General features: G+C 46.8%; 1 protein-coding gene across 6 annotated transcripts in view; it reads right to left on the minus strand.

Annotated features, from left to right (window-relative positions):
- The window catches only part of Snx29 (sorting nexin 29), a 474,149-nt gene that overhangs the window by 149,026 nt on the left and 297,870 nt on the right, over window positions 1–27,253 (minus strand). Inside the window, exon 17 of one of the 6 annotated variants that reach the window (XM_076577843.1) lies at window positions 21,063–22,386. The exons of 4 other annotated variants lie outside the window; for them this stretch is intronic. In XM_076577843.1, the coding sequence (XP_076433958.1) occupies window positions 22,360–22,386 (27 nt within the window). In that variant the 3' untranslated portion in view covers window positions 21,063–22,359. Of the gene's footprint in view, window positions 1–21,062; window positions 22,387–27,253 lie in introns of those variants that run through there. One more of the 6 variants, XM_076577844.1, reaches the window with a different exon arrangement.

Below are 27,253 nucleotides of genomic sequence, written 5' to 3' on the forward strand. Positions count from 1 at the left end.
AAGAAAAGCAAGTGTGTAGGAAAAGAAGGGACACAAGTGACCCACCTTCCTCACTCCCAATTTCAAGATCCAGGACAGTTGGCTGAATTTCCTGCACCTCAAGTTCCACTTCACAAATGAGGTTGATGGTGTCCATGCCAGGGAGGGATGGGAGTTATGGAGAAGAGACTGCACAGCTGTGCATGTGAATTTCTAGGGACAGCACCTAGAATGCAGCCTCCAGGGCGGAGGGCAGGTGAGAAGAAATGCAACAGTGGCAGTGAAGACGCAGCAGCAGCAGCAGCAGCAGCAGCAGCAGCAGCAGCAGCAGCAGCAGCAGCAGCAGTGGCAGCGGTGGCGGCAGCCATACTGGCCCCTGGGCTGCCTGAGCATGTGCACACACAGGGTTAGCTCTTGAGCCAATGCTTTTCAGCAGAGGCAACCAGCAGTTTTAAATATGACATCAACTTTCTGAGCTTCTGTGAGCTCAGAGCGATGCACCATCAACATTCAGGGTCTCAGATTGGACCCTGGTGTGCCTGGAGCACTTTCTGCCTCTTTTCTCTATAATGCAGACAAGGGGCCTGCTGTCTGTCTTGTCAAGATTTCCTGCTTGACCAGACAGGACCTGTCCCCAGCACTCCACTGAGCACTACCTCTCACTTTCAAAGCCCTCTCCTTCACAGCTCTCCACATCCCCTTCTAGCGGACAAGAGTAGCTTGCCTCCAACTCCTATGGGCTATGTGTCTGCTGCAGAATGGTTTCTACCACCATCTCGCACTGTCTTCATCTGCTCTTCACCCTGTGTGCTCCCTGAGATAAAGGATGCCAGCAATTCTTACCTCAGGGTGAACCCCAGGCATCCAGCTCCTCACCATGTCAAGTCCACTTCCATGACTCCCAATGCCCAAGCCAATGCAAGACTAGCTCCAGCTCAACACAAATGTAAAGCTCCGAGCCAGGCCTAGTGGCACACACCTGTAATCCCAATACTCTAGAGGCTAAGGAGGAGGACAAGAAGTTCAAGGCCACCCTCGCTACAAGGCAAGACTCTATCTCACAGAAAAACTGAAATGAAGCAAAAGCAAAACTCCCAATGGCAGCATTCAGTCCTCCATAGGACAAGCCTCACAAGGAGGTGAACCTCATTATCACAGGCTCTTACTGCAGGCTGAGCCCTGCCAACCTTCCTGACTGAAGATAACACTCTTCTCCCATCCTTTCTCTGCCTGTGCACCTTCATGTTCCATTCCATCTGCCCAAATGTTTTTGTTTTCTTCTCCACGCACAGGCCTGAGCCTGAGCGTCCCCTTCAGAGGACCTCCCTGAAAACCCTCACAGAGGGAGACTTTCCCAGAACTAGGTTGTGTGAACCTAGAGCATCTTCTCCCTGCTGTGGGGGAGCCCCCACCTCCTGAATGTGGGCTGGGCCTTTTCCCATTGCTTCTAGCCCAGTGAGAAACAGCAAAGGCACCAGGATGCCTCCGCTTAGACTGGACTGTAAGGTGGATTTCCTTCTTTTCTTCTTACTTGTTCTCTGTGTTGGAGTCATCCTGTGCCAATGAACTGAGGCCCAGAGAGGACTGGCATTAGATTCCTCCTGGTGAGAGCAATCCACACATATGCTGGTCTGACAGTTCTGCCACAAGTCAACAATATGGCCACACTGTCTGAAAACACTATTTTTTAGATAGATGTCTTAAACAGAAATACATAACCAATTCACGTTGACTAATTTATTTGTTTCTACAAAGTCAGGGCCAGGTCTGGTACGCACACACACGCACACGCACACGCACACGCACACGCACACGCACACGCACACGCACACGCACACGCACACACACACACCTGTGCTTGGCAGAGGCACTAAGTATTTAACTTGTGAAATGAAAAAAAAGCATCGGCAGAGGCAGTAGGTGGAGCCAGAAGTCTTCCCCTCCCACCTCCCTTTAATATTATAACCACAAAGTCAGCCATGGCCAGAAAACATTCATGAGACAATCTCCCCAGGAGGCTCTTCACTGGAATGTCACATACCAATGAGATGGTGTCCTAAGCCAGCCAGTAAGAAGAGCTGACTGTTGACAGGCACAGAACTCTAGTTTTTGTCTTGTTTTTAGTACTGAGAACAGAATCCAGGATTTCACACAAGCCAGGCAAGCACTCCGCCACTGACCCATACCCTAGCCCATGCCCACCACATTCGGGACACAGCTAGTCATATCTGACTTGAGAAGCTAAGCAGAGTTGGATGTGGTGAGTACCTGAAGGACAGAACAGCTGACCCACACTAGCTGTACCAAGGACTCGCACCTAATCCTCTCATGGTTAAGCAGGAAGGTCTAGCTCTTCCTCATTTCATAGGCAAGAAAGCTGAGGCCTGCGGAAGTGATGTGACAGGGCAGAACCACACAGCCAGTCAGATTGACAGCCAGATCTACCTGCTTCCAAAACCAGGAGCGTCCCCACCCAATCCAGGCCAGAGGTAACTGTCTGGGGATACACGTCAGCAGTGGCTGTGCAGATGTCCCTCTCCTGAGGCAACTCTTCTGGGGACAGAACAGGCACAAGGCTCAGGACTGACAGAGGAATATATACATATGCTGCTTTGCAAATTTAGCCACAGAGCCACAACAAAACATGCTTTTAAAGCCACTCGTGGAAACGGAATGCTTAACATTCTGGTTTCAGATGTCAAAAAAGGAACGGAGATCCAGGTAGGGGTTGGTAGCGATGGAGTGTGGCTGGAGAAGGTCTCACCCCACTCTGTACCTTGGTGCTGAGCTCAGGATGAGTAGGGAGTGAGAAGGACATGCAACTCACTTTCAACCAAGGTCCTTGCTGGAAGGGCAGGTGCTGTCATTTTGGGGAGTGTACTGAACCAGATAAGCTGTCCATCTTCTTAACTACAAAGGGAGGGAAGACCATCTCAAAGTGGTAGGTGGGGACCTAGGAGGAATAGCTGCAGGCAAAGAAATCTTCATGGGCCAAACACAGGTATAAAGCGGACACTAGTCAATGAGTTGATATGGAAGACATGGGTTTACAATGGAGAAATTACTGGAAGGTCTGTCATATGTCTACCTCTCATCTTCTCCTTACCAACACACACATACACACACACACACACACACACACACACACACCACATTACACACTACATATACCATACACACATATACATGACACATACACACCATACACATCACACACACACACATATATACCATACACACACATATACATACACCACACATACACACCACAAACATCACACACACATACACACCACATCACACACACCATACACACATATACATACACCATACACACATATACACACACATCACACATCACACATATGCATACACCACACACACACAGCCTCTAACTTTCCCACAAACCTCCCTGCAGTGGCCCCCACAGCACTTACTCTTTTCCCTTACAACAAAATCCACTCTTACCTTTAAAAGGTCTGGGAACTCAGACACTAGAAGATAGATTTAACTATATAAAAATGTTAGGATGGAAAGCAACCATGGACAGACTTACTCATCCAGTGATGACTTCCTGAGCACATGGTCAGTCCAGTCACACAAGGTCCCACCCACAGCAGAACAACAGGCCTTACACTTAAGTTCAGTGCTCTGTGCCCATGTATGATGGGACGGAAGAGACAGGTATGATCGGAGGTGACAACATTCTTTCCTCTGCCTCCCCAGTCATTCCATAGACTAGGTCCTCAGAGGGAGCCACACTTACCAGTGCCCTTGTACTGACAGGGATAAAACATGGGAAATGGAAACAAATTTAAAGAGAAAGGATTTTTTGTGAGACAGGGTCTCCTGTTCCCAAGACTAGCCTCAAACTCACTATGTAACCAAGGGTGGCCTTGGACTTCTGCCACCTCCACCTTCTGCATGCTGGGACCACAGGCACACATCCCCCACCATACCTGCTTGTGGTGCTGAGGATAACCCAGGGCTTTGAGCGAGCTACACAAGCACTCCTTCCACGGAACCACATCCCCACCCCAGAATTCTAAATGCCTCTTCAACTTGCTCTGGATCCTACAACAGGTAGACCTGCCTAACACCAATGACAGCAAGTTCCCACATGCTGTCCCAAGAAAAGAACTCTCCTGTCAGCAGCCAGAAGGCTTTGTGGGATTCCATGCCCAGATCCTAGTCTACATCTACCATCCAAGGCCACAGCATCCTTCCAGGATGAACATGTCAGACCTACATGTAAAAGTAGGTCACTGGCTGGATTCCAGATGGAAGAACTGGCTCTCTTCCCTCTGGGTAGCACTGCAGGGGCTGTGAGCTTTACAGCTGCTAAACTTCATGAAAGAGGGAGGGCATACTCAAGCATAACAGAGGAGGGAAGAACCTGGGCCTCCAGGACCATTTCTGAGTTTCTAGATCAAGGCTTACCTGAAGCTGCATCTTTAGGACATTCTAGAAAGGCTCTTCTGGGTTTAAGGCTGAGGATCAAATTAGTCCTTTGTTTGCTTCAGACATGTTTTGTCCCCATCCATGTTGGGAAATGTATCCCTTTAAAAGGTGGGACCTAGTTGGGTCTCAGGTCAATTGGAATCATGCCTTTGAAAGAGACTAAAATATTTCTCATAAGACCCTGGTTCTCAAGAGGACTGCTAAGTCAGGCATTGTGATTCAGGGCAGGAGGATTAGAAGTTCAAAGCCAGGCTGGGTTACATGAGACCCCATCTCTAAAATAAATACAGAGGAAGACTGCTTGTTACACAAGCCTGAGAGTGTGTGACCCAAATTACCAATTTATAGTGCAATTTACATCAAACACCACATCAGTTTACATCCAAGAGACACAGAGTGTGCTGTACCTTGATATAGCTGATGGTTAAAAACTGTTTTCAAAGGACCCCATGCAGGTTAGGCAGTGGTGGCGTACACCTTTAATTCCAGCACTCAGGAGGCAGAGGCAGGCTGATCTCTGAGTTCAAGGCCAGCCTGGTCTACAGAGTGAGTTCCAGGAAAGCCAGGGCTACATAGAGAAACCCTGACTTGAATGAATGAATGAATGAATGAATGAATGAATGAATGAATGAATGAATGCATGAATGCATGAATGCATGAATGCATGCATGAATGAAAGAACAGACAAATAAATAAATAAGAACTCCATGCAACAACTTTGGGGTCAGTGTGAGTGTGACATGAATGACCTTCTCAGGAAAGACAAACCTCATTTTGCATCTCAGCTCCACCACCTACTAGGTGGATGACCCTGAACAGGTGACACACAGTTGGTATGTTCTCTGTTACTTGAAAGTTCAAGGGTCTAACACCACCTGAGCCCAAGATGGTCACAAAGGTCAAGTTGAATCTGGCTGCCTCCAGTCCTCAAGCAACCCACAGCCGCTGCCATCAGAGACTGGCATGAAAGTGCCCCTGGCTCTCCTCTCTAAGACGGGAGAACAAACAATACTCGCCATCTCTGGAGAACATGCCAAGAGGCGCAAATGAACAAAGACAACATTCCAATGGCTGCTCTCTGAGGGGCAGGATTTTCAGGAACCGCAGTTAGGACAACACAAAGCCCCAGTGAAAGCCAGCAGGCCCAACCAGCCAGAACAACCTCACGGATGTGGGGCACTTGGTAGGTTTTGTGTCACTGGCTACAAGAGGTTTTTCTTTCCCTTTTCACTTCCTGCCAGAAGCGCTCTGCACTCAGCTCTATCCCAGGCCTGGTACTGCTGTGGGAGGCCGGGTAGAGGCTCTGGCTTCATTACCTTGGCTTTGCTGGTGTCACGTTAAGTTCCACACCAAAACTTCCTTCAATTCCTGCTAGCTACTCTGAGAGCAAGCACTGCCTCTGGGTCTGTGGAGATGGCCTGAGTTGATTTTATTCAGAATGTAAATATTATGGTTTTCTCCCGCTCTAAGTGGCACTCACACATTTCAGTTAGATAATGGTTTCTTGAAGATACCCAGTGTTAGCCGACTGTTGCACACAGAGATCCTACAAACTGTCATTATGAATGTCTGTCACGGGGAACGGTGGAGGACAGAGGCAGGCAGCCAATGCCTGGGTTCTAGCCTTGACCCTGTCAGTAGCGAGCAGGACAGGCTTGAACAGGCTGTGGTCCTGTGGGCTTTACCTTCACCAGTGAGCCAGGTGTGTCTGGGCTATTGTAGGACCCAGAACCACCCCCTTTGCAGGTCCAAAGCCTTCCAAGATCTGTTACCCAGTGACATAAGATGACAGCAAAAGGTGGCCAGCCTCTTCTCTAGAGACGGGGTTTCCCACCCGTATTTCAGAAGGCAGTGCGGAGTGTCTGCCTGTCGCCTCCTCCAGGAACAGGGTGAGTCAGCAGCCACTGTGCCCCTCTTAAGCACCACCCATGGAGCTGTCTTGGTTTTGTTCCCTACTGCTGTGACTAAAGCACTCAACAGAGGACATCTGGCTCACAGTTCCAGGTAACAGTCCCTCAATGTGTTGAAGTCAAGCTATCAGGAACTTGAAGCAGCTAGTCATATTCACCACAGTCAAGAGCAGAGAACAACAAATGAATATATACGTGCTAGGGCTCAGCACTACCCGCCCACGCCCAGCCCTGCTTACACAGCCAGGTCGGACCCACAATGAAGACAAGTCTCCCCACATCAATTAATGTCAGAACAGAGGTCCTCCCCTGGGGGATTCTGGACTAGGGCAAGTTGACAGTAAAAACTGCCCATCACGGCAGGCTTCCTTCTGAGTGGATGGCATGTCCACGCACTTCTCTAGGAAATCAAATCTGAGACCTCCTGGTTGTAAAACAACTAAAGGGTGGGAACATGAAGGAGGGGGCAGTGTGTCCTCAGGACGCCTGCAGGAAAAGGAAGCAGGCCAGGTGGGAGGCAGGGGCTCAAGGAAATGGAGCTGCCAGTATTCAGTCCCAGGTAAACATGGACCCACTGCTACAGGGTGGAGCCAGCGTCCACGTTTTCAGGAGAATCTATCAACCATGAACTTAGTAGGAAATACACTGATTGTCTGACACTGGCAATAAATTCAATACTAAAAACTGCAAGAGCCAAACAAAGCAGATCCCCGGGCTATCTGGGACTCAGTTTACCCATCCTAAGTGCTAACAAAGAGTAGAAGAAAGTCAGGATCACCCTGTCATCTGCTTTGTAAACTGGGGCTGAGATGATCCTTCCTTGTGAGGTAAATGGCTCTATGCCTGTCACACAGGAACTGAAGTGGGCCCCACGTGTACAGGCAGAGCTTGCCAAAGCCATCCTAGGCTTGCTGTCTCAACATTTCTCCATCAGCAAACAACAGCTGCCTTTGCCCTGGCTGTGACAGTTCATCTGTGTGTCTGCTCTAAGACATCCCATCTAACACATCTCCAGATGGCTGAGCCTTCTAAACAGCACTTAACATAATACTTGTCTTAAAAGCCCAGACCCCTAGAGTGCATGGCTTCAGAGGGTCAGCTTTTGAAGTATGTGATCCTCCAGTCTCCTCAGAGCTAAGAGATGAACCATCATTTTTCGTCCCTGTGAGGCTATCCAAAAATTAAAGCACCCAGTGTTTTGTAAACAAACCCACTAGCTACAAAGGGGAACAGCACACCAAATGAAGGGCATTTATGAAACGACAAAGAAAATACACAAGAGCTGTGTGTGTCTGGTCTGGCAGCCGTGCTTATCACTGTCAACTGCATTCCTAAAAGCCAAGAGAAAGGACTGGGCGAAATGCATTCTTTCCTAAACCACCCCAATCAGCCAGTCTGCACCGCAGGGACTCTGCCAGTGAGCAGCTCCCCACCCCAGGATGCAGGCTTGGAAGGGATGTGGACAGGAGTCCCACAGCAACCTCAACTCCTGTGTGGGAAGAAAGCTTTACCAAGCAACATGTTCCAAGACAGGACAATGGAAGGCAAGGGGGAAGCCTAGGAGGGAGGGAGGAAGCGGCATGACACCCCTCTCTTTGTGGCCACCAGTCCACTAGCACAGGACCCATCAAAACACTGTGACAGATAAGCTAGTGACAGTGAGTGCAGGATTTCCATGTTGACCTCTGGCCAGATGTTCTGGATCAAGTGAGCTGATCTCTCCAAACCTTGGGTTTCTCTTCCCTCAAACGGGGACAACTCTGTCACCATGCTCACAGTTGTGAAAGATGACCCCATTTGGCAAAGCCTGGTCCCGGAGTCTACAGGTGCAGAAGAGACGTCTCCCTCTTCTTTCCTTCTGCAGAAGTCTGGCCAGCAAGAAAGACTTTTATAAACACACACTTGGGCACAGGAGCAGAGCTGACCACGGTGAGGCTTGAAGAGCTGGGGTGATAGGACAAGAGGAAGGAAGAGCAGAAGAAACCAAGGACAGAGTGACAGAACAGTCGGGGTCATGAGGATGAACTAGGACACTCCAGAAAAATAACAGGTAGGAACACAGACAGTAGAGAACAGGCTGGAAAAATGATAGAGTGTCCATCCTAAGAAAGGCTGGGAACTGGAATGCAGGTGAACCTAGCAAGAGGGGTCGGAGTACCTGCCAAAGGACCTTAGATGCCTCCAAAACTCCCCCACCATGCTCCAGGTCTTCAGCAAGCTTCCTGATCATAGCCCCAAACACCATCAGGACAGAAAAATTTAGAGCCATCACTTTAGTGGGCAAAAAAAGATAGAGTGTAACACATTTTTAGCTATTACCCATAAAACTGCTTTAACGCAACTTGAATGCTCCTAACAGGCCTGACTACTAAAGGAACAATTCCAGCTAGACAATTCCAGATGTCAATCTGTGCAAAATCTGTGGGACATGACCAAGTTTCATACTGAGTCTGCTGGTCAGTACACACACATGTACAGGCATGTACACATACACAGGCATGCACACACACAGGCATGCACACATACATACACAGACATTTACACACATATGCACATGTGGGACCATGCACAGCATATGCCCATGGCCCAAACTTTATCTCTCCTAAGTTTTTTTGTCTAATATATATTTTGTGAGTATAATAGCAATACATGATTAATAATAGCAAGAAAGCCACAAATATAACTATTTCACTGTACTTTCTAGTAACCTCCCTCCACGAGAGTGGGAGGGATCTATGTTCTAGAACTTTTCATGAATACCTGAAACAAAGGCTGGAAGTAAACCTGACTTTATTCTGCAAGTATACAGCTGTGATAAAGGTTCATTTATAAATAGGCAGAGTTTTTGCAAAAAATATTTTTGAATTCTTAATAAAATTGCTGTTTCTACATGATGTGAAATCCACAAAGAATCAATAAAGGTAAAAAGAAAAGGGGGGGGAGTAATTGCTGTTTCTAGAATTTTCCATGGCTGACCACAGGAAACAGAAAATGGAAGCATGGACAAGGGAGAAGCCCCAAGAAGCACAGAAGGAAATGGGCCAGCAGCAGCTGTGTCCTGTCCCAGGCTTTAGCCCCCACGGACCTGGGGTGGTGGGGGAAGCAGGCAAGCCCACTTCCCATGTGAATGACACACAGTGCACTCTGCCTGAGAGTGAACACATCCACAGTGCAGCACGGTTCCTGGGGGGAACGCTACACTACCAGCCTGCTGCTTCAACAGGTTCTGGTTGTAAGACTCCTGGACGGTGTGCTGGGCAAACCCCGAGGTTCTGAGGTAGGCTGCCAGGCTCTGCTACCTGCCAGGCTCTGCTACCTGCCAGGGTGCCTCCTTCAGCCACTGAAACTCTGTGACTTGGCTGCCACATTCTGGAAGATGGTGACCCCAGGACCCACTTGCCACCCTGGCTCATGTGCACTTCCAGAGCTATGTAACTGAAGAGGTAAGTCACTACTCCAGACACAAGGAGCCACCATCCCCTGGGCACAGTGTCATGTACCAGGTCAAGTCCACATCACGCTACAGAACTATCTGCAATAACCAGGGGAACTGACACCTCTGCCATGAGTTAGCAAATATTCAAAACAACTTTCTGCAATAGTCCGTTTGTCATCCATTTCACAGGTGAGAGCACTAAGGAGCATGTCTACAACAATGCTGTGGCTGGCATCATACCCCAGCTCCCAACACTATGCCCAACACGCACCAAATGTTCTTTGGAACAAGGTGGATAATAAACAACTGTAAGACATCTGGATCCCTGCCCGCCCCCCAAAAAAGGTATGGTGATACTTTATTTGTGCTGAAATGTGATATTTTAGTTGTATGTTAATAAATAAAGTTTGCCTGGAGATCAGAGGTCATAGCGAGCCATAAACCAGAAGTCAGGTGGTGGTAGCACACGCCCTTAATCCGATCACAAGGCAGACAGAGTCTCTGTGTGTTCAAGGACACAGCCAAGTGTGGTGACATATGCCTTTAATCCCAGTACCAACCATAGAGACCTGAAGGTCTGTACAGACAGGCAGTGACAAGGAAGTGAGGTAGCTGGGCTAAGAGCCAATGAGAAGGCAGAACAGGAAGACAATAAAAGTGCAGTTTAGACAAGAAGAAGCTCTCTCTCTCTCTGGACAAGCTGCTTCATGGTGGTTAGCTAAGGCTAGTCGTGGCTATTTGCTATTTCTCCAATCTCTTCAGCTATTACCCCTATATGTGGCTCTGTGTTTCTTATTTAAAAGACTGTTTAGAACTTCGTCTGCACCAAGGCCTTTGGACTAGAAGGAGGAGCTGGACGCAGAGGTGAGAGAGCTTGCTGTGCGGATATGAAGCCCGAAGCTTGGAGCCCAGAACCCTATAAAGTTGATGGAGTTGCACAAACACCTGTAACCCTGTCACTGCTGTGGGAGGACAGGTGCAGAGACAGGAGGATCCTCAGAAGCTCCTGGGAAGCTACCCTGGTAGTCACAGGATGAACAACAAAGAGCACTTTCTCCAGCTGGAAGGCCAGGACCAACCCCAAACATGGTCCTCTGGCCTCTACATATGTGTAGTGGCATGCATTCATACACAAGACTATCCCTCTCATACACACACACACAGTGATATTGCTACAGGCAAATGTTTAAGTTCAACAACATTGGGGGTAAAGAGCAAAGGGACACTTCATATGTGTACAAACACCTCTCTCCACTCTCAGTGACCTAATACATGCTTCTAATGAACCATGAACCAGCAGAGGCAAAAAATAAATAAGACAGATACATTCAGCATTCAGCATGTGTAAACGCTGATGATTACACATGCTCCTGTTTACTGCACAGGACTGTGTGGAAGGCACAAATCACTCTGCACTCATTTATGCCCCTGAAAGAAGCAACTGCAAAAGCCATTGGTGGGACCAGGTCCAAGTAAGGACCCAAATTATCTTAACCAAACATCATCACTCAGTTCCAGGGTACATTAGGCATATATTATGAGAGGAGTTAGGACAAGAAAAACCCAGAAGAGCAGAGCCCTCAGCCACATAGAGCTGAAAACCCCACCCAAAAGCAACTTTGGGGAGGAAAGGGTTTACTGCAGGGAAGTTACTGAGGCAGGAAACTGAGATGGCTGGTCATATCACATCCACAGTCAAGAGCAGAGAATAAAGAACACACCTCCTCTGCCTGCTTGCTCATGCTCAGCTAGCTTTCTTCACTCCTATAGTTGAGGGACCAGTCCATGAAGGAACGCTGCCTATATTCAGGGTAGGTCTTCCACCTCAATTAACAAGAGACAATCCCCCCAGACATGCCCACAGGCCAACTTGATCTAGATAATTAATTCCTCATTAAGACTAACTTCCCAGGGCAATGTCAAGTATGTCAACTTGACAGTTAAAAATCAACCAGCACAAAGCTTTGGTTCTTCAGTGTGCACAGCCCCAGGGTCAGTCTGCCTGGACCCCACCCAGCCTCAGGAACAAGTCACTGTGTCTCTGCCAAAGTACAGATGTGGTTTGTCACCCAAGAAAGTATGGCCGCATGGGGAGGCCATGTAGAACCTTTGAGAGCCCTTGTGGCCTGGGGAGCTACCCTCAGGTACAGCTGATATAGCTCTCAAGAAGCCCACACTGCATGAGCCCTGGAGCAGTGGCTCCCTGTCCACTGTGCTTCTGCCAGTGTCACCTGCAGTGAGCTGGGGTAGCCAGAAGGGATGGTCACCAGACACTGCACCAAAACTGTGCACTAAATAGTTTTTTGATGTTGTTGTTCTTTTTAAAGTTAGCCTGACTTGGTGTTTTGTTATATCAGAAGAAGGCTTAACACAGATTCCATGCCAGGCCTTTGAAGGAGCTGCTGAACTGCCAGGAGGGAAGCCTGGGGCTGCTAGTGCCACACAATGAAGAGCTGCTGAGAGGAAGCCAGAACAGGAAGCTGAAGTGGGGTAAGCAGGGGTAGAGCCTAGATCATGCACCATTTTAGCACTGAACTACAGCTAAGCTGGCAGTCTAGGAATTGTACGTTATGTGAGCCAACCAACTCCACCTTTCGCTTCAGTCATTGTAAGAAGTTTCTGGAAATGTTAAGAAAGCTAGCCAAAGGAGGGAGACACATGGATGAAAATACAAGAATTAGCAGAGCTATGACAGGAATGTACTCAGACATAGAGGATGTCCAGGGGATAAGATCGATCACAATTATTCAAGAAAGGGCTTCAATGAACAGCAAGATGGCTTGGTTGGTAAGGGCACTTGCTGCCAAAGCCTTCAGTCCCTGGAATGCAGAGAACCAATTTCTGCAAGTTGTCTTCTCCTCTGACTTCCATATTTACACCATAAAGAAAAATTGAAGGCATTAAGTCATAAGAAACTGCAGAGGGCTGAGCAGGTCCCGGGCCAAATCTAGTCCTGTTGCCTTATTTGGAAAGGGCTTTGGAGGTACAGACACTCAGTCACTGTATCCCTAGTACCCACAATACTAATAGCACAAAAAAGGTCTGGTACCAGGCTTGTAAACCCGCAGCTGTGAGGCAGGGAGATAAGGACCCATGGGACTTGTGGCCCAGCTAACCCAGCCAAATCAGTAAGAGACTGTGTATCAAAAAGTAAAATACAGAGTGATTAAGCAAGACATTCAACATTGACCTCTGGCCTGCTCATGCTCCAGGACACACATTCATACCCATACTCACAGAAGGAAGGGAGGGGCAGAGAGAGGGAGGGAGGGAGGGAGAGACGGAGGGATGGAGTTGATTTGGGGTAGTTTTGGTTTTGCTGAAAAAGGATCTCATTATATCGCCTACTGACCTTGGAATGTAGATCCTCCTACCACAGCCTCCTGAATACTGAAGTTACAGGCAAACATACCACACCTGGATATGGAGCACACCCCCCATCATTCACTTAGGAATCCTTAGGGATTGAGAACAGATGCCTCACAAGGCAGAATACACGGCCCTTAACAAGAAAGCTCCCAGTCTCATTCTACATTTCTGCCCAACTCGTCCCAATAAGTTACAAAAATTAAATTGAATACAATCCCACTGATACACACACATTTTAAAGCAAATCTAATTCTTTTGTCTCAGAAACTGCCAGGATGTCAACCTAATATAAGATAATAAGAAGAACCATTTGGTTCTTTCCAAATATTTAATTAATACATTTTATCTGCTTCAACACCTGGGAACAATGGGCCACAGGTTGGAAGATCAAGTCTAAACCTTCACACTGAATTCTTGGTGTTGTATGACCTTGTCACAACCTTGGTGTTACTTAAATGCATTTTTTTCCTGTTATTATTAATTAGGTTTTTCTTAACAGTCAGTATCAGAACTAACCTTTAAAGAACTGCCAGAATGTATTTAATTGATTTCTGTGAAGTGACCCTTTCTAGATTACCTTATATCAGCTTTCCAATCATTCCTCTTCAGCAGAATTTCTCTGTCAAATTAAAACAGTTGGTAACATGCAAATGGATGCTTTCTGACATCTTAGCACATTGCTTGCTCTTGAGAGTCCCTAATCAGTGCAAGAACATAAGCTGGAATAACTAACATCAAAATGGAGACTTCAGGTTCTCAGTCTCTCTTCTGGACCTCCAGAATTGGGATAAACTTCCAGCCAGTGGCCATATTTCACACAGAAGAATCGCTAAAGCTCAGGAGGGTCCATATTTCTCTGCATCTGTCACAGGCCAACTGTTTTGGTATTCTGTTGTATTATACTTACTGCTAAGAGCCTGAGGCAGGAGAGCAGTCTGTGTCCTGGTTGAAACTTCATGGTATTTGTTACTAATGTTCTAATTTCGCTAGATGTTGTTCATACTCTGCTGGTGGATTGGCACTGTAGAAGCGGACATGTAGGTAGCTTGGGAAGTCTCAGTCATTTCCAAGCTAAATGGGTTGCTTGGTCAGGAAGATGGGCTGCCAGCTCTGAGCTGCACTCAAACACTATTTATCACCTAAGGGATTATGAGATGGGAAAGAGCTCAGACTGAAGCATGGAGATCAACAAATTGGGGTGGGTGAGAGAGACTCAACTAACGAACAGACTGACATCAGAGGCTGCAGATAGGTTTTGCTCACCAGTATGACTTAAAGAAAGAAGACAGACACAAATACCCAAATCCCAAGAGTGTTTTATGGTGAACCAGCCAGGCCAAGCCAGGACCATCCTCTATGGATGCTCCTGTCTCACTCTCCATCCTCCTGTGGCCTCTGTTCCTCACCCACAGCTCATGCCACTATGCTGTACCCTTACCTTGGTGCCCCTGCCTTACAACATCCAAGGGACTGTGGTGACAGGCTACTTGACTTTTCAAGATTCAAAGAATGCTGCTCTCGGTGTAAATGAATGAAATCCCAAAGCCCATGTTATAGCCCTCAAGAAAGTGGAGAATAGGGATAATGATACATGAAGTTGATATTCACATGGAAAAACAGTACAAACACTATGAAAGTCTACTTTGCAGACCAGTCTTTTCTTGGGAGCCACTGAAAAACAGGGGGAGTTCCCTAGATTGTTTAGTTTGCTCAACAAACAATCAGTATATTTTTTAGCTAAAAATACATATAGGTAAGTTTGAGGAGCCCCAAATCAAGAACAATGGAGCATTTATCAATTGTGTGTGACACATAAAATAGTATTCCTCGCTGTCAACAACCCCAGGAGTGAATGCATTTCACAACAAAGACTACAGCTCATAAAGACCACACTCAAAACCAAGTCCGTCTGGCTTCAGCACCTAAGCTGTTAGTCACACTGCTCTAGCGTTTCTCCAACACACAACTCAGAACCCAGACTCATTTTCTGTGGTGCTTGGACACCACAGTGATGAAAGCCAAGTCCCAGAGAGAGAGCCATGTCCTTCCTAGGCATTCTTGCTGTTTCTGGAGATTAAAGAAAACATGTTGGTCTGATGTGTACCTGCCCTTGCCCTCCAGCCTTTGAGCCTTTATCAGCCTCCCCTTTCTTCTCTTTCCAACCAGTTCTGGCTAGAAAGGTACAACTGATCGACATCTGTCATACTTGGCAGTTACTTTTTAAAAACAGCAAAGGACATAGGCTTTCTTTATAAATAAATGTATTTTAGGTAAAGAATGAAAGAATTTAAATAAAATTTAAAACCAGTATTAGTGGGAATATACAGCCCAAATCATGACCGTAGGTCCAGAATGGGTCAACCTACAGAAGAAGCATGAAAAGGGTGACTCACGACGACCTCCAGAGCAGCGTGTAGGACACACACAGACATGCACGACTCTGCAGGGGATTCTCACTCAGCCTCTAAGCTTCTGGTTTTGTTTTGCACATTATAAAGACTCTCACTACACACACACACACACACACACACACACACACACACACACAAGCATTTATTTTTGAGTGGCTCACAGCTGTTCTTACTGCCGGGACAGATGGCCTGTGTTGGATATCACTCTTGTCACTGAGACAAAATGAACTCAACAGTAGCCAGCTAGAGGAAGAGTGTCTTTTGTCCTGAAAGGCTACAATCCATCATTCATGGCAGGAGAGAAGCCCAGAGCTCATGGGGCTGCACACATCTTGGTGGATCAGAAAGCAGAGAGGGGACCAGAAGTAATGTGGTAAGGGAGACCAGCTCCCACTTTTCCCCCCAGGGTACTCTTGAGGAGGGAAAAGTGAGAAATATTTAGATAGAAATATAGAGGAGAGCAAGACAGAAACACAGGAGGGCCTGGGTCAAAACCCACCAGCCCCTTCTGTCTCTTCTAAAGAGCTCTTAAAGGAATGCCAAGGGGTGGAGCAAAAGACCTCCCCCCAGCACAGCCAAGTGCAGACATCCCAAACACCTGGTGACCGTGCACGGTCAGGCCATCCCCCTAATGCAGCCCTGCTGTGTAAAGCAAGCTCAGCTCTCACTAGGTAAACTTTGTGGGCTCCCACAGTGTGGGCCTATAAACCCCAAGCCACCCACCCCAACAACACACTTCCTTCAGCAGGTCTCACTTCCCAAAGCTTTCACAACACCCAAAACAGCATCATCAGTTGGGAATCTAGTACTCAAACATATGAACCTGCTAGGGACATTTCTCACCCCATATATGACATAATCCAAGAAGTCTGCCAACTTCACAGCTGGATTCCCTGCACTATGCTATAGGGTAGTCACAAAAGGTCTGGAGTGAGCACTGCCTTCTCAGTGGCCCCTCCATGGTACCCTGTCTCCCTTGTGATGACCCTTGATATTTATGGACCTGACACAGGGGACTTCCTGTGCAGTTCCAGTGCAGAACATAGGACTTGGCCAGGCTGGTAGGGAAAGTTCCCCTGCCAATAGCCTTATATAGGCTCCTTCCAGGATCCTCTACTGAGACCAGGACCAACACTTACCCACCCTTTGGATATGAAGACTTGCTGGAGCTGTTTTGGGCTTGATAAAGGCCTCAAGCTGGGAACAAAGACCATAGAAAGAAAAGCTGAGCTGGAAGACACACAGAAACATCTCAGGGCCCTGGCACACTCTCAAGTCTCCTCAGAAACCCCTGGACTGCCACATTTCTAAAAGCCACAATAACTGTTTTGTGGCACAGGTTGCAAGGACACTATTCTGAACCATCATGGCTGTGACATCCCTGGCTCCATCTCCTTCTACCCCACCAACCATAGTAAATCATGCCTAGGTTCCTTGGAGTTGGTGGCAGTGGATGCCTGTCTCCTAACAGCTGTATCTACGGCTTGGCGTTAATGGCTTGAGTTCAAGTGTTTCTGCTCCCTGGACCCATTTAATCACTGCTCCCATCTGCTTTCTGGAGCTCCCCTGCTCACCTCCCAGAAGGAACTCACCACTGCCCCCAGCTTTCTTAGAAGCTCAACTATGATCCACAAAAGAACATGCACATTCTGGCAGAAGCCATGTGTGCTTCATAGACATGCCTATCCAGCCAGGTCTGTTCTGGGAATGGCATGATTCCACGAGGTAGCAGGTGCCAAGTCCCAACAACCTGTATGACTTCCTGGCTTGATCCTCTCCAGCCTGCTCAGCCTAGGTTTAAGAGCTTCCTCCTTCACTACACAAAGGAAAACTGGTGGTGTGAGCCTCACACTGAGACAGGTGCCAGGGATGCTGAGGAAGAGAGGACGGCTGTTATCTTCAACCACAGGGCTGGTAAGCATGGTGATATCTTAAACCCCAGCTGTGATGTGGTGGCTGACAAAGTGAGTCATCTTGAAGTCACTGTGAGGCTGAGCCTAGCAGATGAAGTATGGGTGATCTTACATTGCTGCAAGCTATCTGGGCCTCCTGAGGGAGGTCAGATGAGGAGGCTGAGAATTCTGAACTCGCTGCTGCTCCTGTCCTGACCCTCGCTTCTGGCATGGTAGCGGCACAGACGCAGAAGGAAGTGTGCGCCTGCACTGCTTTCCTGTTCTCCCTTGTGAACGCTGAAGAGCTAGCTCCCACCGGCCTCTGTGTGCACCTGCTGTAGCTAATGAGTCCAGGTTTGCCAAAAATTCCAACTGCCTTTTTATTTAAAGGACTAGGATATAACCCGGGTTAGATCAAAGAATCTGAGTGTTTGGAAAGAATCATCCTTGCATGGTGTAGTCATTAGTCTAGTTTTCTAGGTGGATCCTTGAAAAGGGACCTTAAGAAGTAGTTGTTTCAGAACATTCTAGAAGGGAAGAGTGAGGAATAACCATTCACACATTCAGATAACCCCTGACTTGCAGGAGGGTTATATTCCACAAACCCATCCGATGTTGAAAATGTTGAAGTTGAAAGTGTTAGTGGGTCACCACCTCCGAGGACAGTGCCTCCTACAGGAACAACCCCACAGTGTCGTCTCAGATCACCCAGCTCCTGATGAAGTCAGCCTTGCTGTCCACCCAGCTAAGCATTGGCTGACTTCCCATTTCCCACCAGCATATAACTTCCTTCGGAGCAGGGCCCAGTAATTCACCCTCTTCTCTCCAGTACCTGGCCCAGAACAACTGCCAGAGATTATACTGTCAGGTGTAGTGGCACACACCTACAACCCCAGCACTCAGAAGGCTGGGGCAGGAGGATCATGAGTTCAAGGCCAGCCTGGGCTGCATATTGCGACCCTGCCACAAACAAAACAAACAAAAATACTTGTTGATTGATATTCTTCAATGTTGACAGTCTTCTACAGCAAGGTTCTAAAAACTAGGAGCTATTGACCCAACCTACCCTCCTATCTTCTTCCAAAAACCATTACTGGATCTAAAACACTCTGCCTGGGCCACCATAACAAAACTGCCGAAGTACAGTTCTCAGCTCTGGAGGCGAGGGACCCAAGGACAAGGTGCAGATGGACTTCCCTAGGGCCCCTCTCTCTCCAGAGACTGCAGAGGGCTACACTTTTGGATTTGCCTTCACACAGCCTTTTCTCTGTATCCCTTGGCTTCTCCCTCTTATGAGGCCACCAGTCATGGTGAATTGAAGATCCACCCTGATGGCAGATTAAGCTTAATCATCTCCTTAAAACCCTACCTCCAAACACAGTCACATTGGGATCAGAACTTCAGAGCATGATTACTGGAGGGACACAAATCAATCTCTCATAAGACATGGCCTCACTCACTGCTCCAGTCTAGGGCAACACAACTGAGTGCTTGCAGCAGACAACATGTGGTCCTGAGAGCCTGAAGCGTGGCCTCTCCACTCTGCACCTCATTCAGCCCAGTCTAGAGCTAGACGACTCCTGTGCTCCCCAAGTTTCCGTTTCCCTGCGTCCCTCCACCAGAAGGCTTCAGGAACCTGTGTGACACTGTGCACACCCTTAATTCTCTGCACAGTCACTGGTGGCTTTATCAGTCAGACCAGCTTCCCAAGAGCAGAAAAGCAGAGATTAATAGGTACAGGCCCACACACTGGTGACTAAGACATGTGCAGGGAATGAGGACCAGATGCCTTTGAGACACCAGCCCAAGCGGTCTAGGAGGACGAGTGACTTGCTCACGCCACATCATGCATAACTAACTCAGAGACCACCCGGGGGTGATTCAGGTCTGGATTTGGTGTTACAGGGCTCCTGGTATAATGCAGACTGGCATCCTGTGCTCAGGCTTTTCTCACTGACACCTGCTGTGGGCAAAAACACCACAGTTTTTTATTCATGTTGTTTCTTTTCCCTTTGTTCAGTTACAATTTAAGTTAGAACCCAAGAATTTCTGTCTGAAAAGCTAACAGAGAAGGAGATACTGAAGAATTGGTTTTGATTTTTTTTAATTTTATTTTATGTGCATTGGTGCTTTTGTCTGCATGTATGTCTGTGTGAGGGTGTTGGATTCCTTGGATCTGGAGTTATAGACAGTTGTGAGCTGCCATGTGGGTGCTGAGAATTGAACCCACATCCTCAGAAAGAGCAGCCAGTGCTCTTAAGTGCTTAACAAGCCTCCCAATTTGATTTTTCAATATGGATTTCAGCAATGCTTCCTGCACAGTTGCTCTTCACACCCATCAACTCCTCTAATCCTCCCAACTAACTGACTGCATGGTCACCAGCATGGATCTTCTCCTCTTCACACCCATCAACTCCTCTAATCCTCCCAACTAACTGACTGCATGGTCACCAGCATGGATCTTCTCTTCACATCCACTAGCTCATTTGCTTATTTTTACATTTTTAGAAAGAGGAGAGAGAGAGAGAGAGAGAGAGAGAGAGAGAGAGAGAGAGAGAGAGAGAGAGAATGAATGAATGAATGAATCAGAGGATAACTTGTAGGAGTTGATTCTCTCCTATCATTTGAGTTCCAGGGATTGAACTCAGGCCATGAGGTTTGGTGGCAACCGCCTTTATCTAGTGAGCCACCTCATTGACCCTACTAACTTACTTAAACCTCACAACAAACTCAGATGGAAGGAGCCATGGTCACTATCGTCTAATATCCTACAGATGAGAAAACCAAGACTCAGCAAGGCTGAGCACCTCAGCCAAGGCCACACAGCCAGCAAGTGATGGAGCTGGGCCTCCACCCCGCCTATTACTTATAGAGCTACTCCCAACATGACCCACTGTCTTTTCTTTCAAAAATAAAATATGGGGTCAAATCACACCATGCTCTATTCACCCACTAGATAGTCCCAGAATTAACAGGACAGTGAGATGTTTAAACAATAATTAGCTTAGAAACCAAAGATCTGGGCTTGCATCCTTCTAGAGACCCACAAAAGTTTCCTAGTGAGAACTTACTCAGGGTCCAAGAATCTGAGCTTGCTTTACCCAGCAGGGCTGCATAATGGGATGATTTGACTGCGGGCGTGGTTACCAGGTGTTTGGAAGGGTCCACACTTGGCTGTGTTGTGTGCTTTGATCTAGCAAGGGGGAAGTTTTTTGTCCCACCCCTTGGCATTGTTATAAAAAGCCCTTTTGAATAAATGGAAAAGACTATTGGGTATTGACCCAGGTTCTCTCAAAGCTATCCTGTGTTTCTGTCTTTCTCCTCTTCGCTATCTTTCTATCTAATATTTTCTTATCCCTCTCTCCTCCTCATAAGAACCTTTGAAAAGGTGGGGCCTCCCACACATCCTAAGATGTCTTCTTTGAACCTGTCTCATCAGTTATACAAGAATCATAAGTATCTTCCACGGTTCTAAAAGGCACTATCATGGGACTCCATGAGAGTAGCTGCCGCTTTCCTGAGCATCAATTATGTCACTCCCTGGACTGCAGCAGACAGACAAACCATGCCCCTTCCTGACCCTTAGTGAGGCAGGGGGATAAATGAGTAAAACTGGCCGTGCCTCATGGGCTTTTGGTCACGTGGTAAAGCACAACCAAGTTGCCAAAATAACTACAGCAGTGACACTGGGATATTGCCCCGAGGAGCAAATAGCATGTCACAAGAGATGTGCTAGGAACTGTCCAGGCTCATAAGCGCAAGGATCCTTCCTATCTGGTAAGAGAGTACCAGGCCATGGTCCTGTGTCCTAATTAGGGTTACTATTGCTGGGATGAAACACCACAACCAAAACCAAAGTAACCTGGAGAGGAAAGGATTTATTTCAGCTCACACTTCTAGATAACAGACCATCACTGAGGGAAGTCAGGACAAAAACTCAAAAAGGGCAGGAACCTGGAGGCAGGAGCTGATGCAGAGGCCATGGAGGGGAGCTGCTTACGGGCTTCTTCTTCATGGTTTGCTCAGCCCATCTTCTTATAGAACCCAGGACCATCATGCCAAGGATGTCACCACCCACAATGGGCTAGGTCCTCCCCCATCAATCACTAATTAAGAAAATGCCTTACAGCCAGATCTTATGGAAGCATGTTCTCAATTGAGGTTCCCTCTTTTCACATAACTGTAGGCTGTGTCAAGTTGATATAAAACCAGCCAGCACAACTGACTCCTTGTCAACTTAACACGCACATCATTGTTAAGCCATAACCTTTCTCTCCTTGTTCTTCCCCAAGATGACATGCTAATATCAATATTACAATATAAACATTCCAATTTTTAAAAGTCTCACAGTCTTTAAATTTTTAAACGCTTAAAAAGTCATTCTCTTTAAAGTCCAAAGCCTTTTAAAATTCAGTCTCTCAGTTGTGGGCTCCTATAAAATCAAAAATAAATACTTTCTTACTTCAAGAGAAAAGAATCAGGGCACAATCACAATCTGAACAAAGCAAAACAGAACTCCAAAAGTGTAAATAACTCAATGTCCAATCATCTGGTATTCACTCACAAAATCTTCTGGGCTCCTCCAAGGTGTGTGGGTCACATCTCCATCTCTGCCCTCCACAGTACACACAGCTTAACTTCTAGGCTCCAGCTGGCTCCACTCCATTGCTGCTGCTGTTCTTCATGGTCATTCCATGACACTGGCATCTCCAAAATTGCTGTGGTCTCCTGCTGCAACTGGACAACACTTTACCAATAGGCTCTCCTGGGCTCTCTTTGAGGAATCCAGGCCTGCCACAGTGTCAAGCCTCAGCTTCCATGCCTTCAAAACCAGTACTACCTGGGTGATTCTTACAAATTACCAAGTCCAGCTGCCAACAGAATGTAAAATCTCAGCCGCTTCAGGAACATAGCTTCTGTGTGTGACCCTGAGGAAACATTTCCCAGAAGGTTTCACCTCAATGACGCTGTTCTCTTCTTAATGAAGGCTGATTCTTTAGCCCCAGCTCACCAGCATCCATTGTCCCAGCAAAGCAAAGGTTTTTCTTTAATGGTTCTGGTCTCTTGTTAATTACAGCCAAGTCTTCACCTCCAGCTGACCAGACACCACAGATTCTTCACACAAAGGGCCGAGTAGAGTGTTTGCTCTTTCCCTCTGAAACTGCACATGCCAGGCCTCCACCATCTGCACTGATTTCAACATTCTTATCTCCCAAGCTCCTATAGAAGATCTCTCTGCCCTCTCAACACTCAATGGCTTTTCTAGCCCAAAGTCCCGAGAGTCTGCACAATCCTCCCCAAACAACGCGGTCAGGTATCCCTATCCTGGTACCAAATCTGTATTTAGTCTCAACAGATTGGTAGGTAGGGAAGGAGGGAGGAAAGGAGGGAGGGACGGAGAGACAGAAGAGAGACAAATGGATAGAAGAGAGATTTATTAGAATGACTTCTAGGCTGTGGTCTAGCTGGTCCAACAATGGCTGCCTACTAGGGAAAGAACCAAGAATCCAACAGTTGTTTATTCCACGAGGCTGGATGTCTCAGCTGGTCTTCGGTGTACACGAGAATTCTAAAGAAGCAGGCTCTTTGAAACAAACTCACAGACCCTCTGTCGTCTCCATCTTCTGAGTGTAGATGACAGGTCCAGAGAACCATTCTCCCCTAATGTGGAAGTTATCAGTCCTACACACTTTTACACAATAGGACCATTTGGAAAGCCATCCCCTAACTCTCCAAACCAGGCAGAACCATCTGATTCTCAACAAAGACAGATCTTGAAGGAGACAGAAACACAAGGCCTTAAGCTGTAAAGAATAGGACTCCACTAGGCTCTCCTACCCTGAGAGGTGGGTCTTAGTTCCTGGCCAAAACTGCCTCCAGAGACATTTATTTGAATCTGCATCTATGCCAAAAATTATTCTTGTGGGTAGAACTGTTTTTGCCAAAAAGAGACCCTCACCCATGGTTCAGACAAAAGGGAAAACCTTGACCTTCAACTGCTAGTTTTTCCTGTCAACCTCCACTAGGCATGTATTCTATACCAACCCTGGATAAGCATCAGAAACTGAGATGAATAAGGATGGAATCAATCTTACGGTAAATGCTATGATAGAATGAGGGATGATAGGGCTGAGACAGAGAGGATTTTATTCATTTATATATTCACAAATATTGAGCAAGTACAGCAATAGAGACTGCCAAATACCATCCCACCAACAACAACCCATATTCCTTTAGCTTTAGAGTAATAAAAAACCTGGTAAGTCAGGGTTGGACAAAGGCCTACTAATTAAAGACTACATTTCCCAAATTCCCTTGCAGCATGGTGTGGCCACACATGTTAGACAATGGAGCGTGAAAGGCAGTTATACAGACAACATTTAGGTCAGATACCTCTGATGGCCCTGGAAAACAATAACATAGAAAAAGGCTGAGTCCTAGATCTCTCAGGGAACTCATGAAGAAGAGCCGTCCACCCTCTTGCCTATACCTTTTCAAGTTGTATGTCAAGAAAGCAATGGTTATCTTGTGCTCACCTCAGTGATAAGCTCTGTTAAACTCAACACACTCAATGAAATGAGCCCAACCTTTGGCTGGCTCTTATCCAGGTACCAGAGACACGGAAGTGATCATTAGTCTCTGCCTCCACAAAGCTCATATGCTAACTGAAGACAGACAACACTGAAGCATACAGGAAATTTAGGAACTCGGAAAGAAGGAAACCCTGTGAAGGCTTAGAGACAAAATATGTGTGTTTGTGTGGTCTACAACACATTCTCAAGTTGCCAAGAGCCCAGACCTAAAAGGGCAGAAACCCAGTGGTCTTGGGAAGAATGCCCCAGCCTCCCTGAACTGCAAGTCAGCAGGCCTAGGAACTTTTCAGGATGAAAAAGCAACAAGGGTGGCGCCATCTAAACTGCAAAGAGAAAGAGACCAGCAGGGAAGCCAGGGCTGAGGAGATGGCTCAATGGTACAATGTCTGCTAAACAAACTAAAGGACCTGATTTCTGTTCCCCAGAACCCAAAAAAATCTGGAGGACACAGATGTGAATCCCGAGAACATGGCCAGCCAATGCAGCTGAAACAGTGAATTTCAGGTTCAAAGGGGGACTCTGTCTCAAAAAAAAAAAAAAAAAAAAAAAATGAAGTAGAGAGTGACAGAAAGACACCTAACATTGACTTCTGATCTCAACAAGCACATGCACAGCTGAATACTTGCATGCACGTGAATGCACAAGTGTGTGTGTGCACACACACTGATGCATAGAATGGGAAGGTGTGTTTCAGACAAGAGAAGATGTATAAGCAAAGGCAAGGGGCTTCCTCTGGCCACCCACCCCTGGTCCTTGGGATGGAATCTGATGAGAGCAGTCTGGACACCTTTTCACAACTAAAGGCCTGAAAAGGCTCTCACCCAGAGGACCTCAGGAAAACAGAAAGGCCTCCCCATTGCTCCAGTGGGTTTCAAATAAAAGGCTTGATTTTTTTTTTCCCCAGTGTAACCTGCCTTACATCCTTGGTTATAAATGGCCAGCCTCCACATCTAACTTTCTTCTCAAAGGAAGCCCTGCTCAACTCAATTACAAATTATTACTGGATTATGGTCTCACAGGATGCCTCATCTCATTCCTTGCCTCTCCCATCTTCCACAGGAAAGAACACACTTCCCTATGGAGCACACATGGCTTGCTCACAATTATTTTTCCCTGAACTGATGATTCTGAGTGAGTCTCTCCTGCCATGGAGCATCCTAGTCATCCCAGCCTCACCATGCCTTTTGAAAACAGCTTTACTCTGTGTGAAAGGCACATAACAGACCTCACATATTTACAGTGGCCTATTCAGATGAGTCTGTGCTTTTGAAACCACCAACACAATCAAGAGAGTGGACACATTCATCACTCCCAAAGTTTCTTCAAAGACGCCTTGGAAATTTCATCCTCCCATGATGCATCCCAGGCGACCAGTGATGTGTTTTCTGTCATACAAAGTAGTTTGCATTTTCTATCAACAGAACCACACAGCACATATTAGTCTGGGCCTGACTCTCAGCAGAATAACTACTCGCAATCCATCATTACTGGCAAGTCTGTACTGTCTGTACCGTCCACCATACAGATAAATAACAGTTCATATATTTACTTCATGGACCATTTAGGTTTTTCTAGTTTGAGGCCAATACAAATAAAGCTAGCTGTTTGCCAGGGTCTATTGTGACACTGACATGTGGGAATCACAAGGTTAGTATACTGTATGGAGACTCTGTCTCACCCTCAAACCCCAAACAAATAAAGCTGTTCTGCTCACCAGTACATGAGTCTTTGTGTGGATGTGTCTTCTTTTCTTTCAGACAAAAACACCCAGGCATGGAATGTTATCCCTGACTTTGAGGGCGGGGTGCCATCACTGATACATCTCTTCCTCAGGTTCAAAGACTAAGACTTCTGTTTGGAAGTCTCTTCAGGAGCTAGGAAGATGACTCGCTCAGTAAAGAACATACATGGCTACACACATGCAGGGCCTCTGTGAGGTAAGAAGGCAGTTAGGTACAACGGGACTCAGGGCCAGTGCTGGTTCAGACTTCAAGAGTCTGACCCCAAGTAGTTTATTTTAGAAATATTCATAATTTTGTGAAAAAAATTTCCTGGTGATAATTAACTCAATATCATGTGCAAAATAAAGCTTAAGAAATGATTACTTTGAAACTCTTTGTAAAGTACATGTGACATCTCCATAAAGATATGGTCTATAGATTGACTGAGAAAACCAAGCTCATGCTGAGGGTCTGGGGAAGGATCTGATGTGGTCTCAGCCACACAGATAGTGCAAAGGTCATCAGGCTGTAAATCAGCTCCTCTCCCAGCCTTCTGGGAGGAAAACCCTGAGTGTTTACTATCCCTTGTTCCTCTAGTGCTTATTTGTGAACACAAGACCCTGTATCACACACACACACACACACACACACACACACACACACACACACACACACACACACCCCTCTCCAAATGCAGTGCATGCATAAGCTCTGCTATGAGAGCATAGCAGGGCATAGGAAAGCCACTGTTACCCTTCCACATCTACAGCTGGCTCTACTGTCTCCCTGCTTGGTTCCTGCCTACTATGTTTAAGCCCAGAAAAGGGAAGCAACTCTAACCTGGCACAGAGCAGAGACCCTGGTTGAACAGCTGAAGGTCATACACAGGATTTCCGGCTAGTGACACACCAAACACATCAGACAGGAACTCTATGCTAATGCAGCCTCTGTCTCTGCTAATGGTACCAAGGGACACCTTTCTAACACCTCTCTCTTCAAATCAACGTTCTTTAACTGTCCTTATGGGTTAACTCTGCGCATGTCTGGTCCACAAGCCTAGCTGGTCATGACCTGTGTCTCACTGGCTCACTCTCCTTTCTACATGAAACAGATTTAATGGTCTTCTAATGGATTTTGACACAATAGGCAGCTTACATAAGCTCATAAGTACACGACTTCCTGACATTCTTTGCTTTTGCTCATTAGATAAATCAATCTTTATGTATTGTTAAGACTCTCCAGCTGGGAATCTGATGGACTTGCCTTCAGTTTGCACTCATCCAGAAACACCACTCTGCATGCCACAACAGCCCTTATCACACAGGCACTGCAGCAGCTTTTATCTCCACAAGAATCCAGTGTGGCTTTCTGACCACTGTTTATTCCAAGCACCTCAGCGGTGGCCAGCACATAGTAGGCACTAAGGCAACACCCCCGGAGCAAGGCAACAACATAAAGTAGCAGTGACAGCATCATCTACC

Source organism: Peromyscus maniculatus, chromosome 8 (genome assembly GCF_049852395.1).
Source record: "Peromyscus maniculatus bairdii isolate BWxNUB_F1_BW_parent chromosome 8, HU_Pman_BW_mat_3.1, whole genome shotgun sequence".
In the NCBI taxonomy this organism is placed as follows: Eukaryota; Metazoa; Chordata; class Mammalia; order Rodentia; family Cricetidae; genus Peromyscus; species Peromyscus maniculatus.